We start from the raw sequence: 18,926 nt of genomic DNA, 5'->3' as shown, positions 1-18,926 counted from the left end.
GTGATGTGCAGTCCCAATTTAATAGTAGCATGACATCTCTATCACTGATATTTGGATTCTATCTCTATATTACTGTTTTAGTTCTATATAACAATTTACATTCAATTACAATTTTAAACATACTTTAATCATTTACATAGTAAGAAATTCTAAATTCCCATTCATATAAACACTTTTCACTAATGAAATTTTTATATCTATCCATAAGTAAACTGATGCTAGAATTTTTCTCTGCATTTATTCATTCCTTACATTATATGAATTCATAACAATATTAAATAGAAAACATAAGATGCAAACTGATATAATTTATCTTTTTAATTTTACCAGAATTTTTATTTAATGTTTTTAAATAAAAATTCTGGTAAAATTCAGTATAAATATAATTTAATGAAGATAGAACATCTAGTCATTAAATATAAAGTGAAAATTTGAAGAGTGCATTTTCAATTCATCTGCTTTTTACACCCTTTATTATATATTATATTCAGGAAAATTAATAATACATATTTAATAAAAACTTATTTATTATCAAGTCTTGCATTCTTAAGCAATAAAAACTAATACTAAAACTAATACTCTTCAAACTTGTTTTTGAAACTCAACAATATTCATACTTCAAATATTTAAGCCAATCTACGAAAATTTGTCAAACTAAATTTTACACTTTTCTCTCTATCCTAATATTAATTAAATGTTATGAATACTAAATACTACTTGTATAAGTACTAAATATGCACGAATACTGATATGAATACTGAGCACTACCTTGAATAAATACTAAATTAAATTTATTATTATTCAGCAATCTTTTAAAAAATAAATACTTAAATTTTCATTTACTTAGACAAAATTTAAAATCTTTTTCCTTCTAAGAAGGAAGAAATTCTAGTCAAACAAGCACGCTGAACATTTTTTTAAATTGTTAAAATGTTGCAGTTTTTTAAATTTCACCATTTAAAAATCTTTTTACAAATTGTTAAATTTTATATTTTTTAAACATATATTTTCAAACTATTTAAGCAGTTTACATATAAATGCTTAATACATATAAAAAAATTGAAATTTAATTAAGTGAGCTTCATTTCATTTATACAAAATCATTTTATATTTAATATAGGTAAAATATATTAAGCTTACCTTTGGTAAAGAGGAAAGAACTTGCTCTTTAATAATCCAAATCAATTCTTCTTTTGAAAATTGTAAGCATTTCTGTAAAACAAAATTCCATTCAATAATAATCAAGTATTAGGATATTAAAAAAATCATTTAACTCTAATCTAGTTCAGGAAATCTTTGTTAGTTCGAAATTCAAGGGACAAAATAATCGCAACTTTGAATTATTGACTTTCAAATATATCTGTACACTATGCCAAATGCTACATAACTGATGTAACTAATTAAGCAAATGGAATACCGATACATACAAAGAATGCTATTTTCATTAAGTAATAATAATAATATAAATGTGAACTCTGCCAATGCCAGTCCCAAGCCCGGAGCTCCATCGCACAAGGGATGGAGAAGGAGGAGGGGGAGGAGTAACACCTCGTAAAAAAACCTGGGTTCATCTGGCTCCGGATGATAGCACTCTGTGAGGGCCCCTGTCTAGGGTTACAGACGAAGAGGACCAACGACATCGGTGACAGACGAGGACAATAGTCCCAACGGCAGTGATGGCGAAAGAGTCCTTTTCCAAAATGAATTTAAATCCAGTGGTACTCTGGTCAGCTTCAGTTCTCCATGTCAGGAGTGGCTGATTACAATCTTCTAGGACTTACAATCTTAGTTGTAACATTGAAACAAAACATCTGCTCCTAGCAATACAAGAAACAAGGTTCACAGATGTCAACATAACCGATTCAGAGAACTGCAGGTACTTCAAAGGGAAACCCGGTAAAAGAATAATGAGGAACACACACCATCTTGGTACGGATTTCTGCATACATAGAACAATAGTAAACTTGATTACGAAATTTCAATCCCCATCGAGCAGACTATCACTTTTAACTTTTAAATGTGCAAACAAGTCATACACGTTGATCATCTGTCATGTCCCAATCAATGAAGATAACAGGAAAAATCCCACTAAAGCAGAGCAATTCTGGGAACAATTGGAGGATGAAATAAGCAAAATCCCTCATGAAAATGTCAAAATTCTTGTGGGTGACTTCAATGCACAGATAGGGAAAGAAAAATCAGTTCAGAATATTGTAGGCAAGTATCCTGCACACAAAAGAACAAACCAAAATGGCCTAAGCTTAATTGAGCTCTGTAAGGCTTTCAACCTCAAACTAATGTGAACAAATTTCAAAACACTTCCAAGGAAACAGAAAACATGGAGATCCCCAAATCCAGAACTTAGAGAATTTCAAATAGATCATGTGGCAATATCCAAACAGAATCAAAAAGAAATTTTAAATGTCAAGGTCAGAAAGGGAATTAACTTTAAAACAGATCACTATTTGACAAAAATAAAAACCAAAATGATTCCCTGAAGAAAAATACAGAGAAAAACTCAAAAAATCAAGACAATTGATAGAACAAAACTTCAGGAAGGGTCTTCCAGATTCAGACAAATGACCGAGACATTGACAGTGAAAATTGGGAACAAATATCAACAAATGTCACAAATGCCACTGAGGAAATTGCTCCTCTAAAAAGATCCCAAAAACACAGATGGTGAGACACAGAGTGTGATGAAGCTTTAGATAATAGAATCCATGCCTGGAGAAAATGGTACTCAAATAAGACCCGGGAAAACTATAAGAACTTCAAAGAAACTAGAAAGTCTACAGCTAAAATACTAAGGAATGCCAAAAGGATGTACAACAGGAAAGAATTAGAAAAGAATTACAAAAATATCAATCTTCCAGTCTATGTTTTAAAAAGGAGAATGGGGAACTAGTGCTAAGCAACTCCGAGACCTGCAAACTGTTGGCGAATTATTTTCAAAAACTTCTGAATTGTGAGAAGCCCCAAGAAAGGCTAAGTTTCCAACGACCGAAAACCCAAAATGTTAGCTCTTCACTACCTGACTTAGAAGAGATACAAAAAACAATCCAGAAATTAAAAAAGCATAAAGTGTCTGGAGAAGACGGTATTGTAGCTGAAATGTGGAAGATTGCTAGTCCAAACCATTGATTCTGCACAAGTAATTCTAAAAATTTGGGAAACAGGAGAGATACCTAATGAGTGGAAATTGCATTAATCCATTCAATACACAAGAAAGGAGACAGAGCAGATACAAATAACTATCGAGGAATATCACTTCTCCCCGCAACGTACAAAATTCTATCAGATATAATAAGAACCAGACTAGAAAAGCAAGTTGATGCTCACATAGGGGAATATCAGGGAGGTTTCCGTAAAGGAAGGTCATGCATGGAACAAATCTTCAGTCTAAAATCTATAATTAGGCATTATACCATGACAAAATCAACTATGTTGTCACTTTTGTAGATTATAAAAAAGCATATGATTCCATTGATAGACTAACCTTGTTCGCTACACTTAATGAATTTGGTGTAGATGATAAGCTGATAAATTTAATTAAACAGTCCCTTACAAATACTAAACCTAAAGCAAAATTCCTTGGGGAAATTTCTGAGCCATTCAAAATCAAAACTGGAGTTCGGCAAGGAGATGGACTCTCACCCATACTCTTTAACTGTGTGCTAAAAAAGATCATTAGAGAATGGGAAAAAGCATTACAAGAAACTGGGATAAATAATCAAATTAAATTAGGAACCAAACACAAAGGAGTAAAAATCAACGGCTTGGCTTTTGCAGATGATTTTGCGGCCTTGGCTAAGGATGTGAACTCAGCCATCACTCAAATTAACCTCCTAGGAAAAATTGCAAAGAAAGCAGGCTTACAAATATCTATGTCCAAAACAGAGTACATAACAAATATTTCAGGTGTCCCAAAATCACTAAAAACGGATTTTGGAGAAATTAACAAAGTATCAAAATTTAAATATCTTGGAGAAATTATTGAAACAAAAGGGTTGTCTAAAGCAGCAAATTATGCCAGCACATGGAAGTTGGAAATTGCCTATCAACTTTCCAAAGACATTTACAAGAAATCGATCTCCATCAATGCAAAAATTAGACATTATAACACAGTGATAAAACCTCAAACACTTTATGCAGCAGAAGGTATTGCTACTCTTAAAATGGGGGAAATAGAAAATATAGAGAAAAAAGAGAGGAAGATCCTTCGAAAAATTCTGAGGTCAAAAATAAATGAACATGGTAACTATATGCTAAGGAGCAATAAAGAGTTTATCAAAAAATCCCAAGACTCTCGGATACAATTCGGAGACGGTGAGTAAGCTTCTTAGGACATATAAAGAGAATGGAGGAAAATAGGCTAACAAAACAAATTTTTACGTATTTCAACAACCAAAAGAATAAGAATCAATGGATCAATGACACTCAAAAAGACATGGCAGAAATGGGCATATCTGAATAAGATATCCAGAACGGGGAATGGTTTAGAAACAAAATAAAGAACTTCAAGGGTTTTCAGGAAAAGGAAAATAACAGATGTGAAAGACTCTTCACTCAGGAACAAAGACAACAGCAGAGCGAGAGAATGAAGAGGTATTGGAAAGAAAGGAAGAAGAACAAAGGGAAGGGAAGTGGGAAAAACAAGTCATAATTAGTTGTTTGTATGTGGTCCAAAGATGGCCAGAATCGACACAAGAAGAAGAAGAATATAAATGTGAAGGTAAACAGCACATGTCCAATGAGAATTTCACAGGTTGCCAAGTAGATTTTATAAAAAGTAATGCAGATTTCTTGAAATGTAGCCCAAATTATTTTTAAAGTGGTCCAAAAAGTAGTAAGTTGCTCAACTGTAGCATGTCAGTTGGCCCTTACATACCTTTGAAGCTGATTTTCACCTCTCATATTAATAGCACTTGATGCTCTGCAGTTTCCATACTGTTTGTTCACAATATACTTTAACCACAGCAGCATACAAACAGTTTACAAACTGCGCAGTTTCAGAAATACTGCTACAATTGTCCTAAAAGCCAATGATCATTCCCTTTTGCAAATCTGATAAATCATGCATTTTACTCCTGATAGCAATAATTGATATACATGCACATTGTCTACAAATCACCTTATTCACACACCAATCCAGCTTGTGATACATGCCTTATTCCATTGGCTATGCACTGCTTACATCAAAAGTAGGAGTGGTCATATTAATATGACTCAACCATGTATTTAATTCATTTAAAAATACCAAAAATATCAGCGAAACATGCCAATTTGGTTACATAAATATCATCTTAAATGTTGAACAAATGATATTGCTTTTAAACCAGAAAAATGTGAATCTCATTCCTGAATTTATACATCCTGTTTAGTATTTTCCCTTGTGATAACTAACAAACTTAGATATGATAAAGATGTATGTTCCACTTTAATCACTGAAGAAAACATTTTAAAAACTCAGCTATTCAGTAGTTTCCTTTAATAAAATTAACAATTTTAACTATATTTTTAACACATTTTTGAGATTTAGTAAAATCTCTTCAGATGCCACATCTCAATGTATAAAGCAATGATTCTAAAAAGCACTATTATTAATTTCTAAAATTGTTTAATAACTCCCCTGTATCTTTCAGTAATATTTACTACATCACTTTTAAAAAAACTGTAAAAGAATTATGTCTACTTTTTGTTAACTAATAATGCACTTTTCTAATTTGATAAATACAACAAATCCCATTGCATACAAAATTTAACATTTACATTCTGCAACAATCAGTATATAACTCATACAGAAAGATTTCTATTCTGTTTCTTTTGGTTGTCAAAACTACTATATTGATTTTGTGACTCATTGGTAGACCATAAAATCAGACTCACAGTTTGAAAAACATTTTGTTCTAGTTGATTCTTGAAGTTGATATATCATCAAAAATGCTAAATTTTTTGAAACTTGAAAATTTTTACTCTGGAAAAAACCAATTTGAATCAAACTTTATGCTAAGAGATTTTCCTTAATATAAATGAATATTTTCTAAATATGTAATCCAACACCTTATTTTTCGCTGAGAGATTATTTTTAATTAAAACAAACGTTTTCGATCCATTCATTGGATCATCTTCAGGCTAAATAGAACACTTCNTATAGTTGTGATTTATATGAATATTTTCTATTTATTGAATTAACAAAAATTATATAATTAATAATTTATCATTTCATCAAACAATAGTTAAAGCAACCACAAAAATAGAACCAAAAAATTGGATGTATGTATTGAATTAAAAAAAAAAAAAAACACATGAAAAGGATCAGCAAGGAAAAATATTTAATCAATAAACTAACATTCTTCTGATTAGATGTACTGTATTCTAAAATAAAACAAAATAGAGTAAACAATTTAAAGTAGATGGAACAAACACATAATTGGCTAATGTTGTGTGTGTTTGTTCCATCTACTTTATGCAGCCAATAATTGCATAATGGAAAAATTAATGATCCTTAAACATTTAAAGGAACATAAAAATATCATTAAAAATAGCAGCTTACTACCACCACTCTCACATCTTTTGTTACTGACAACAATGTCCAAGTCTTCCTTGATGATGCTCAATTTCTTCATCAAACCATTAAAAAGCCCACCTCAAGCATTTGGAAAAGCTAAATACATACATGGTTGCTAGAAAGGTCATCACCATCAACTATAAGGACATGAATTCCATCTCACAAGCAAGAAAATCACTGTTTGAAGTTACCTAAAGAAATATATATAGGGTACAAAAATTTGATCTCCAACAAAACTGGGCAATAATATAAAAATTAAAAACACTCTAGCCTTAAGAGTCTCCCACTAATGAGATGAAAATCCTAAAAAAAAGAAACATTTTTGGTTTTCTGGATACTGAAGGTGCTTGAAATTTTTAAAGTAGACATGCAAGAGTTGTATATCAACTTTGAGGAAAAATCAGATTTTCCAAGCATGGCAGGCCCTATTTGATAAGTCATTATAAAACCACATTACTTCATCTATATTTGGATGCATCTCATTGGTCAATCTTTGGTTTTAAATTCAAATTTATCTAGAATTCTGTAAATTCCATTGTCAAACATCAAAGCCTGTGGCATTTAATTTTTGAAAATGGTAACATGAAGTAGGTGATATTAATACAATCTCCATGAAACTATTATTATAAAGCAAATAAAATATGTGTAAATACTTTTATTGCTTTAACAATAACAAATCAATAAAATAACAATGATAAGGCTTAGGACCTCTCTTTGCAGGTAGAGCAACAAAACTACACCTAGCTTCTTGATAACAAGCACTGAGTTCAGTGTTAACATGATTTTCTTATATCGCAAGTATTTTCAACGAGTAGATATAATATTTGTCGAAAGTACTTGCGATATAAGAAAATCGTATTAATGCTGAACTCAGTGCTTGTTATCAAGAAGCTATACAATTTTGGCGTGAGTTTTATTTATTTAACAATTTCTAAAACTACACCTGAGTACACTTTCTTGACATAGACATTACATTACAACATAGTTGGTTGAGAACAAAGATGTTTCATAAAAAGTTGTATGCTCCATTCTTCATCCATGCAAAAATTGCATAATCCTTTCAATTATAAAATCTTTACCTTTAAGGCCCTTGTAAGAAGGGTTTACACCAATTGTTCAATTTCAGAGGATAGGAAAATAGAGCTAGGTTACATTTCAAGCATAGCCAGGAAACATGGATAACATGCATACTTTATCAATGCTTTTATTATATGCCAAGAACATCCAAAAGAACCATTACAATCAGAAAACAGGTCCTTTTTACTTGTTACTTATAATAAGTGCCTTGCCAGCATCTACAAGGAAATATCCTGCTTTACGAGTAACAGGATCTCTTGCAGGATCTCCTACTGTTATTTCTAGTATTAGAAATGATAAGGACCAACTGGAGAGAAATTGCATCCTGGGAGTCTATACTATCCCTGTACACAATCATACGGTGAACAATCCATATGAATATATTGGAGCTACTGCTTGTAGTCTAAAAATGAGGATCAAGGAGCATAAATACACAATTCAGAAGAGTCTTTCCACTACCGCATTAGCTTCTTTCACTGTTGATAACAACGTACAAGTTAAATTTGAGGATGCCTGGTTACTACAAAGCAGTCATGACCCAGCCAACCTGAAATATCTTGGAAGACTAGAAATATTCAAAGCATTTAAAAAAGGCAATGATTAATTTTAAGGAAATGGACTTACTAGCAACTGCATGGAGGGCATGCTTTGACTTATAATAGGTCTTGAATTAAGTTTGGATTTTATATTTTGTATAAACCAGATATTTTTAAAAATTGTTAACCAGTTTGAAGAACCTTGTTAAATGTGACATTGAGCATGCATGTATTTTCACAACATTCAAAACTTTTAAATTTTTGTTTGTTTTGTGTTTTAAAAACAAACAAATAAACCTGATGATGACCATTAAAAATGGAAGAAAATGTTTGTTTTTCATTTAATTAAATCTAATTCATGCTGATTGTCAGTAATCATGTATTTTAATAAAGCAGGTCTGAGTAGTAGACCAAAAACATTTGTTTTTATGAATTTTGATTTGTCTGCTGGGAAAATCTTGAAACTAGAGAGTTTTTCATTTTTAATGTGTAGAGTATCTTGTAAGTCTGGATTCATAGTTCTTCATTTTATTGTTCCAATCATTACAGGGGAACCATGTCACTGGCTACAGATGAACGAATTCAAATAATTTTGATAGTGGGGAGCCCACAGTCATCAAGAAGTGACCAGAGAATTCAATAGGTTCCAACCAAACTGTGTACCTATCATGCACAGATATGTTGGTAAGCTCATTACCAAATTTAGGAAAATGTTTCACGATGCAGTGGTGCTGGTCTTTGAGATCCCAATCTCACTCAACATGCATTGAAGGGACTCAGTATGAAATGAGCCAACATTATAACACTGTTTTCTCATCCTTAACAGTCCTTGGTGGTCCACTGCAAGGCCAGTCATATACACTCCCAATTTCCTTAAATTTGGTGATGAGCTTACCAACACATCTCTGTATGATTGGTCCACAATCTGGATGGAGCCTACTGAATTCTCTGTCCACTTCTCAGTGACTACTGATCCCCATCATCAAAATCACTTAAATTCATTCTTCTGTAGTCACTGACATTGTTTCCCTATAAGGAAATGGTAATATGAGAAATTCCTATGGGTCCAGACTTATGAGACACTGTATATTTTTTTATTCTTATTTTCTCTATTATGCAATCAGCTTCTTTCATACACACAGCTTTAACCAATTATGTGTTTTTTCCATCTATTTTAAGTCTATTTTAGAATACATTTAACCTGAAGATGACTGTTTAAAGCATTAGTCTATTGATTAAATATTTTTCCTTGCTGGATTCTTGGTAATATTTTTCTTAATTTAACACAGTTGTTATTTTTCTTTCAAAACTGATTCTGTATCTGTAAAAATTTATTAACAAAATTCAAAAACAATAAATTTTTAAATTGGTCACTTATTTTATAAATCCAGTATATAAAATAAAACCTGATTTAATATCCATATCATAAACTGAAATTGCTAGACTATCATCAGTCTGCATTTAAGTTAATTTTTAATTAATTAAATGATAAAATTTGATCTGCAGACAGACAGTTATGTAACCATATTGTGTTAAGATTTACAATTAAAAATTAATTATAGTATTTAGAAAATTCTAAAAGAAAAGTTGATCCAGAGTGGGGGATCTAACCTATAACTTTTATTTACTGGGCAGATATGCTTCTAATTTTATTACTGAATCTCTCTCTGATATTTTCTTCCAGGCCAGTATTAATTTTGATTATATAATTAAATAAATATACAAAAAAAAAAAAATTTTAACTGATTATCTTACAGTAGACAGAGCCACCTTTGAAACAAAAAATATTTAAATACATTATACTTAAATATAATTTTTGTTCAAAATTTATTGTATAAAGCCTAAGGATGATCCTATAAGAATTGAAAATAAAAAATTTTTTAAAGTATTTTAAATTTCCAATACTTTCATATTTAAAAGATCATTTGTTTTTGGTTTGATTTTTTTTTGTTTAAAAAGTGATCTGTCAACTATAATTAAATAGGTCAACATAGAGGGCCAAGGACATAAGATGTCCCAACTGGTGTGACTACTAACCAGAACACCATAGGAATAAATTAAATCCTGTTTAACGATGAGAAAAGTAGAAAAAATATGGTGAATGATAATAAAAATTAAGTGTAAAAATGATAGTGAACTCATGTAATCAGCTAAGAAGGAAGCAGATAAAGTATGGGGAAAAAACTGTTGAGATTAAATGAAAATCTAAAAAAGATTAGAAAGGTAAACTTGAATTCAAATTTGAAAAGTTTACATATTTGGCAATTCAAATTTGGAAAGAGAACAAAGAAGAGGAGGCTCTGAATGTAAGAGAAAATCACACATCACTAGCAAATTGACTTTAAAAAGTGACAGAAGAAATTAAATAAATAAGAGAGAAAATAACTAACAACCTGTATGGCAGTATGACATTCCTATGGTACTTTCACTTTGTCAGTTTTTATTATCTGAAACATTGCATTATCCTTCACTCTGTTATTCTAATACCCAATGACCTTTCAAACTTCCTCTTATATATCTGTAGTAACTCATATTGTCTATTCTTATCTATTTCTTTTTTCTTCCAAATCTTTTCTCTATTTTTCTTGAACAATCTCTGGAAGACAGCAGAGCAATGTGGTCCACTAAGCACATACTTTCTTTGTTTGAATCTTAGTTTTTCTGGATTAAACTTAAATCTTTATCTAACTTTTTTCCAACCTGTTATTGCTCTTTATATCAATGCTTGAAATATCATCATTCTAGATTTTATGTCTCAATAACTTTATATCTTTCTGTAGCCACATTTCCATATTTATCAACTTCATTTTGAATCACAATATCTAACTATGTATCATCTGTAGGTTGTATTAGTCCTATTTCAACCTTAAATCTAAACTGCATCTGAAAAAGTAACTGAACTCCATAGATTCTCTATCTTCATTCCAAATTACTTGTATATAAACCACATATCTTCGGTAGAACTTTTCACCTTTCACTTATATTAGTTTAGAACGTTTTTATAAATTCCACTACTGCTTTCCATTATCCATTCTATCAAATATACAAAAGCATCTTTTCTCTATCTATACATATTCTTTCAAACATAAAACATAATTTATAAACTATCAAAGATGATGAATTTGATATCATATCTCATCACATACTAAATTCCTACTGCTTTTTCCAGAAAAAGAAATGCCAACTCAATTTTCATTTTTACATATATAGTAGACCCCTCTATAACACAGGTTCTTATAATACAGATTTGTATAACACGGCAAAAAAATTGCAATCATATTCATATAAACACACTAAAAGAGACTCATATAATACAGTAAAACATCATCACTGACTTGTGTCGCCACAGGATTGGTCGAATCTAGACCAATAGTGGATATTGCATAAACCATTGAGTTTAAACGAGCAGCAGATCTACTAAAAACCATTTATTATTTAATGGCCATAAAAATTATATTTATATTAATGATGTCACCAAAGTTCAGCAAATTTTTCGCAGAAAAATAACTTATCAGAAAACACGCACCTGCTGTTCAATGCACCACTCCACAATGAAAACAAGCTTAAGCAATGGTGTCATCGAACGGTGCACACTCAGTAAATAATTCTACAATTTTTTGTTTACAGCATAGTCCATATGGATTATTCCCAAAAAATTATACGTGTTTTGGAAATATTGAGTCAAATTAGTCTAGAATCAATTAATTTTATGGAAGAAAACCTTTCAAACAGCTGTAGTCTCTAAACTGCACTCTTGCTGGGCTGTGATTAGCTCATGTATTTAAGTGACTCGTAAAACACAGAATTCATATAAAACAGAACATATCTACTGTGTTATAGGGGGTCTACTGTATCCGTATTTTTAACATCTATTTTATTTTATTCATTTTTGCCAGGTTACTCTTTGATTAAATAAATAATTAGAATAAAAAAGAAAACATCTATGATAAAAGAAAATAATGGGATTAGATTTATAAATTTGGTTAATAAAATAAAACAATATTTTAATAAAATTTATTTCTTAGTTATATCAGTTAATCTTATGAGATGATATATATTACAAAATAATTTGAAAATGTTAAGCTATTTTCAGAATTTATTGAAAAACTGTGAGAACTATGAATTAAAATTTAAATTTTTAATTCAATTTAATTTAATTGAATTCATTTAAATTACAATGATTTTTTTCATTATAAATATTTTAAAATTATTCTTTGTGTTATTACATAGCATCTATCAGATTTTAATATTTTTGGAGTTAAGAATGTGATTCTTGGAAGCATTCAAATAAACTAAAATATTTAACTTCTAGAGCAGGCGTGTCCAACTTTTTGTTTCTCTGGGCCACATTGGAAGATGTCATGGAGTTTTGGGCCACAAGTATATTATGTATACTTGTGGCCCAATCCTATCCTTAAATATACTTGTATATTTAAGGATTAACATGTCTAGATTATAGTAATAAGTATTAAATCTTTATCACAAAAAAGAATATTTTAAAAATTACTTGTACAGACACTTTCAATTTTTACTTAGAAATATATAAATTCATTTATTATAAAGGAGACAAACAAAAATTTATTTGAAAAACACAAATATTTGTTTTATTTGGGTCTCTAATTAATAAAAAAAGACAAAACACCATTTTAAAGTGCATTTTTATTCGTCTAATATATTTATAAATAATATGTAGCCCAAAAAGTAGCCAATGCATCAAATGATATTTTTTATGCCAAACTAAAAACAGGGTAGCCAACTTTGGCGCAAGGTAGCCAAATCATGCAATGCTGAAAGGAATATTAAATAAACTGGAGTTAGGACTCAAAGGATTATAGACACAAATGCGGGGAAAGGAGAGAAAGGACAAAAGATAAAGAAGTGAGGAAGGTTGGAAAATTAAGGGTCCCTATTTGCATGACAGAAAGTCTATTTAATCTTTCTTACTATTTTTTATCTTTTGGCCTTTCTCTCCTTTCTCCCCCAAATTTGAGTCTATAATTCTTCCCCAAATTTGAGTCTATAATTCTCCCCCAAATTTGAGTCTCAACTTCAGCTTTATTTAGTATTCTTTCCTCATTTAAATACAGTAGAGCATTGATTATCCGACTCAATTGGGTACTCAGGTTGGTCGGATAACTAAAAAATCGGATAACCGAAAAGAATGAAAAAAATACATTATTAGTATAGTATATTAGTATATCCCATGTAATTAGTATATTAGTATATCGCTATTAACCAACTTTGTGTTGAATTTTCATCGATGTTAAGCCTAACAAATTCTTTTAAAAAATAATAATCGTCACTATTGTATCATTAAAAATTATTTTTAAATTATTTTATTGCTCACGAAACAAACAACCACTCATAATTAGAAAATTAAGTCTCATTTAAATACTGGCCTCCCTACAATGGTCGAGCCAGTATTGCCAGCTAAAACACACAAAAATTTAACAAAAATAATATTAAAGTAGCCAAGACATAGCCAAATATTGTAGTGTCACATCACTAGCGGACATTTGAAATTTGCCAACTAGAACGGTCCGTTAACCGATGTGACGGTTAATCGGGGGTCGGATAATCGATGCTCTACTTCCATCGATGTATTTCCAAGTATTTGAAAATATTTCCTTTCCACTCAAAAATAAAATATGTATAAAGGTTTATGGTTTTGGAAACTTCTTTTTTTTTTAATTTAGGTTGTTGAAATAAATAAATAAAATAAAATTATAAAATTTGTTAGTTTTGTTTACATGTTTATTGGGCCTCATTGGAACTTGCCTTGGACACCTCTGTTCTAGAGTAAAGAATGTTTTGTTTTTATAATAATTATAAACTTTCTTAACAGTTATTATTATTATTAACAATTACAGTCAACTTCCCTATAACACTGTTGATAATTCTGTTTTATACAAATTCCATGTTGTACAAGTCACTTTGATTTTACAAATATGTGTGCTGGGTTGTGAACGGCTCACGTATTTGTAAAATCTAAGTGACTCATACAACGTGGAATTCATATAAAATGAAATTATCAACAGTGTTATAGGGAAGTTGACTGTATTACACTTTAGAAAAATATATATAATATGTACTATGCACATATAATTTTATGTACTGTACAGTACATAATAGAATAATTATATATTAATTAGTTCTGTGTTTTATTACAGAAAAGTAATTAACAAACAATTTCACTTACATAAAACAACAAAACAAAAAAAAACCTGCTTTAACAAAAAAAATATAGTTCAAAAGCACTTAAATTTTATTTTTTTCCCCATTAAAACAATTTTGTTTGTTACAGAACTAATTATTAATAACTGAGAAATATTATTAGATAGAACCTTTGAAATTATAATATCTATCTGAAAATCCTCAACTTACGGAAGTGAAATAATTTATTATTTAATAACTTTGAAATAAATTCATTTCATCAGTCATATATTTGCATCCAGAACAAAATTCATATGAATAAAAAAAAATTTAAATTAAACTAAACTTTTCTACTTTAAGTTTTGAATTTTAAAATGTTAAAAATTCAAATTTTGTAATGTATTATTCACAAAACACTCTAATTCAGACAAATTTTAAATTGAGAGTAGAGAAAAGCAGCTATTGTAAAAAGCAGAAATAATAATTTCATCTAAAATGTCTAAAATATTTAAATCTTTTTCAAATGAATATGATTTTATGGAAAAAAGAAAATGTATTGTTAATATTTTTTTATGCTTTCAAAATATTTAAAATACTTATTTATAAATATATTTCTATGAAACTCTATTAAAACAGTTCAAAACATTTTATCATTTATATCTAATTACCAAATGTTCAACTTTTGTTCAGAATTATAAATTTACATTTTATTAAAAAAATAACTTTTAATAATATATTATTTTGTTTATCACAGAAAATATTCTGCACTGCGTTTTTTTTTACTTTAATGTACTATACTCTTATTTTATTGAAACTTTTAAAACCTAATAATCCAAAAAAAAATTATAAAAATTGCACTGCTGCACTATATATATTAAAAATTTAAATTATTTTTGAATAATTTTTTTAACACAGTTTGAATATTTTTATAAAATGCTGTATGATAAATGTTCATAAATTTTCAAGATAAATTATTTTTATTAAAGAAAATAATTTAGCTTATTTACTACAAAAAAATCTATAATCTTCAATATATATTTATCATTACAATGCATAGCAAATTATTGACATATTAAATTATTATTATTATTATTCTGTAAATTATTTGTTTTTGATACTGTACAAAGAATTTAATTTTTATCACTGATTTCTTTATTCAATTTTAGTACTTTATTTGTACAGAACTGTGCTCTCTTAAAAAAAAGTATAATTTTCCTTGTTTATTTATATGTTAATTTTCAGTAAATTAAATTTAACATGATAATATATATATTTTTTTAAATTATTAAAATGTACTTTTATCATCATCATTGTTGTTATTACAAATAACAACAATGATACAGTAGACGCTCATATTCAAACTCAGAGGAATGGCTTTAAACAATTCAGAAATTCAAAAAGAGATATTTCTAAATGGGCTTCAAAGCAAGGGAAAAAAATTATTTTAACATTGCATTAACACCACATAGTAAGCAGAATAATGTTTAATCAATGAGAAATATGAAACAAAGGTACAGTAGTGCATTCAATAAAATAAAGAAAAAATCATTCATCTTCAACCTTTTTGATAATGGCCACTTTGGTTTCCAATTCTAAAGAATCTGTATTTTCCACAAGAAACCATGACAAGTGTCACAGGGCAATCATAAACCATCCTAATCAACTGATTTGACATTAATTAATTTATTTATTTTTACATTTAATTTTCAAAATTATTTTATTTATTTTTACATTTAATTTTCAATAGTTAATTTATTAATTTAAACATTAATCTTTAAATTTCAAAAATGGGATAATACTAGCACATGCTCTTAATTTGAACAAACAGGAGGATTAACAAGAGTCTACTGTATATCCATTATCAACATATATGGTTATTTTTAATCAATACATTGCATTGCATATCTAATTCACCTTAATGGTATATCTTAATTTCACTTTTTTCATATCATAAAATTAATATAACTATATTAAATGAAAATATACTTTTCATTTGGTAAAATTACTTTTAAATTTATTATTCAAATTATTTTTCAAAAATTTCAATAAAAATTAGTTTTATATTGAATGTTTTCATATTTAAAAATTTTTGATGGAGTTAGTTAACACCATTCACATAATTTTTAAAGTTAACTAATGGTTAGATGGTTCTAATTTTGGTTATTGGTACATTCCTATTTATACTAATGTTACAGAAATACTTGTGAATAAAAATAATTTGGAATTTGTCAAACTATCAATGGTTTAAGCTTTTTGGTCATTAAAAAAATTTTTGATTACAATAGAACATTAAGATTGAAATAAAATCAATAAAAAATAATTATTAAAATCCAGGAATTTAAAGAAAATATATTTTAATAGTTTGTGTAAGTAGTAATTTACAAAAATGATTAACTGACCCAATTTATATTACTGATAAAATTCAAATAGACAATTGATCTGCATATTCCATAAGCTGTAGTAAGTTAACAGCTAATTCTCATTATGCACCTTGACTTTGAGAAATAAATATCATAGGACTTTGGAGTTGTATTTATTACTATTAATAGCAGTACTTTACATCTTTTTTTAAATAACCTTATTAAAAATTTAATTTTCTTTTTTGCTAAACAGAATTATATTAATTGTTCAAATTTTATTGGAAATAAATTAAATATTTTTTACATGGTTTTACCTAAAATAAAATGCATGCATACCTTCCATAGATCAAATTTCACACTTTTTCTTTACATATAAAATCATCACAGTTTAAATTTAATTTTTTATTTTTAAATATAAACAAATCATCATCAGTGTCTTATTTTATTTTATTAAAATAGAGAGTAAAAACATCCAATTATTATTATTATTGTTACTACTTATTCTAATAATAAATTTATTTTAAATCAATACCTGTAAAGTCAATTCTGGAACAAATATTCTGAGTGAAACTAGATTTTCATTGCATGTCTGATTGATGCTGTTATCCTCAGTTTCCATGGTAACTATCCTCATAACCAGCCTACTCCTACCTCTATTAAAAAAATTATTACACATTATAAAAAATATTTTACATGATATAATCAAGTAATCTGTCAATATATTTATATAGCTTACAATTAAAAACAAATATCAATGTTATTTTTGATAAATAAATACAAATAGCATTCAGATACTTGCATCAAACTGTAGTTAAAGCCATAGCCATAGATTAGTACAAATTTATCTAAATGCTACATACTTTATGTATGGATATTAAATTATGGTAACAAGCATATTGATATTAAAATTATACAAATTAACGAGTTTATATATTTTATATTCAAAATAGTTTATTCATTATTCTCAATTTCTTGTGCTTCACTTCAGTTGATGGAAAAGATAACTTATTGCTTTTATTGATATATCAATTTCTATATTCTAAGTTAATGGTGGCAGGATAAGTGAAGTTGTCAGTAAAATGATTCTAATATATAATCTGCCAATTGGCTAATTTTTTTTCTTAGTATTATATGTTCATATATAATACTTCAAAAATTTTCATGAACATAAAGTTAAAAGAAAGCTTACGAGCTGTATCATTTTTATTCTGAGTCATAAAAAATATTTTGACAAGAGAATAAAAATTACATATATATATTCTTTAGTATTAATTCCAAGAATTTTTTTATAAAATCAAAAGCCTCTTTAATCTTTATTGAATAATCTTTTATTTGCTTTTTGCATATATTTTTAAAAATTTGCAAGGAAGCTCTTCTTGTAGTAGTTCATCTGATTTTGATTAAACTTAGTATGAGAATTTAGATTTAACTTATGTCTTGAAAAACTTAAGTCACCATCTAAACTGATTTTAACATATTTATTACCACAAAAAGATGAAAATTGAGCAGATTAGCAATCATTTAAAAAAAATGTAGGTGAGAGAGGCTTTTTATTTATCAAAATTTTTTTATACATTTTTGTTTTTTTTTAATAGATTTTAATTTTCTATTTAGATATTTTTTTAATTTTTAATTCATTATCACATTTTACAACACAATTAAAATACTTATATCAGAAATGATTAATGGAAGATGACAAGCTCTTATAAAGTCTTAAATTATTTTTACAAATAAAAATGAATTAATTCTTAATATTTCTAAGTTTGATTATCAATTTAAGATTAGTTTCTTTTATAAAATATTAATCAAACATTAAATAAAATCAAAAAAGAAAAACAAATAAGCATTAATAAAGTCATTACTTTCCAAACATTTATCATCACAGTCATCGTTAGTAGTTTTCCAAACTTTATTTTTTAGTAAACATTGTAAATATGACTTTCCATTGCAAAGATAAACAAACATTTCAATATTATTCATTTCTAATATTAAAAAGCCATATTTAAAAGCCTTATTTTTTTTATAAAAATTTTTAAAAAATCAAGATCTTCCAAGGGTACTTTTAGAAATAAAATAACTTTTTCTTTCACATATTATTAGATATGTGCATTGAAAGATAAATAATTTCAATTCCACATTTCCCAGTTGGTTCAAACAATACCATGTGGAGAGTGCTATCATGCATTCAATAGCTCAAGCTTCCAACAGACAAGATTCTAAATCTGCCAT

The 18,926-nt window shown here is 28.1% G+C and overlaps 1 protein-coding gene across 1 annotated transcript in view; it reads right to left on the bottom strand.

The window, feature by feature from the left end:
• The window catches only part of LOC111628509, a 125,517-nt gene extending 106,932 nt beyond the window's left edge, over positions 1 to 18,585 (bottom strand). Inside the window, exons 1-3 of the mRNA XM_023372338.1 lie at positions 18,560 to 18,585; positions 17,230 to 17,350; positions 1,141 to 1,212 (exon numbers count right to left, since the gene is read on the bottom strand). Of these exons, the coding sequence (XP_023228106.1) occupies positions 1,141 to 1,212; positions 17,230 to 17,350; positions 18,560 to 18,570 (204 nt within the window). The 5' untranslated portion in view covers positions 18,571 to 18,585. The remainder of the gene's footprint in view (positions 1 to 1,140; positions 1,213 to 17,229; positions 17,351 to 18,559) is intronic.
• Between the last annotated feature and the right edge of the window lie 341 nt (positions 18,586 to 18,926).

This window comes from Centruroides sculpturatus, unplaced genomic scaffold (genome assembly GCF_000671375.1).
Source record: "Centruroides sculpturatus isolate CEXI.00-Female unplaced genomic scaffold, Cexi_2.0 scaffold65, whole genome shotgun sequence".
NCBI lineage: Eukaryota > Metazoa > Arthropoda > Arachnida > Scorpiones > Buthidae > Centruroides > Centruroides sculpturatus.
Note: the sequence above shows the minus strand (reverse complement) of the source record. Positions and strands in the feature narration are given on the sequence as shown.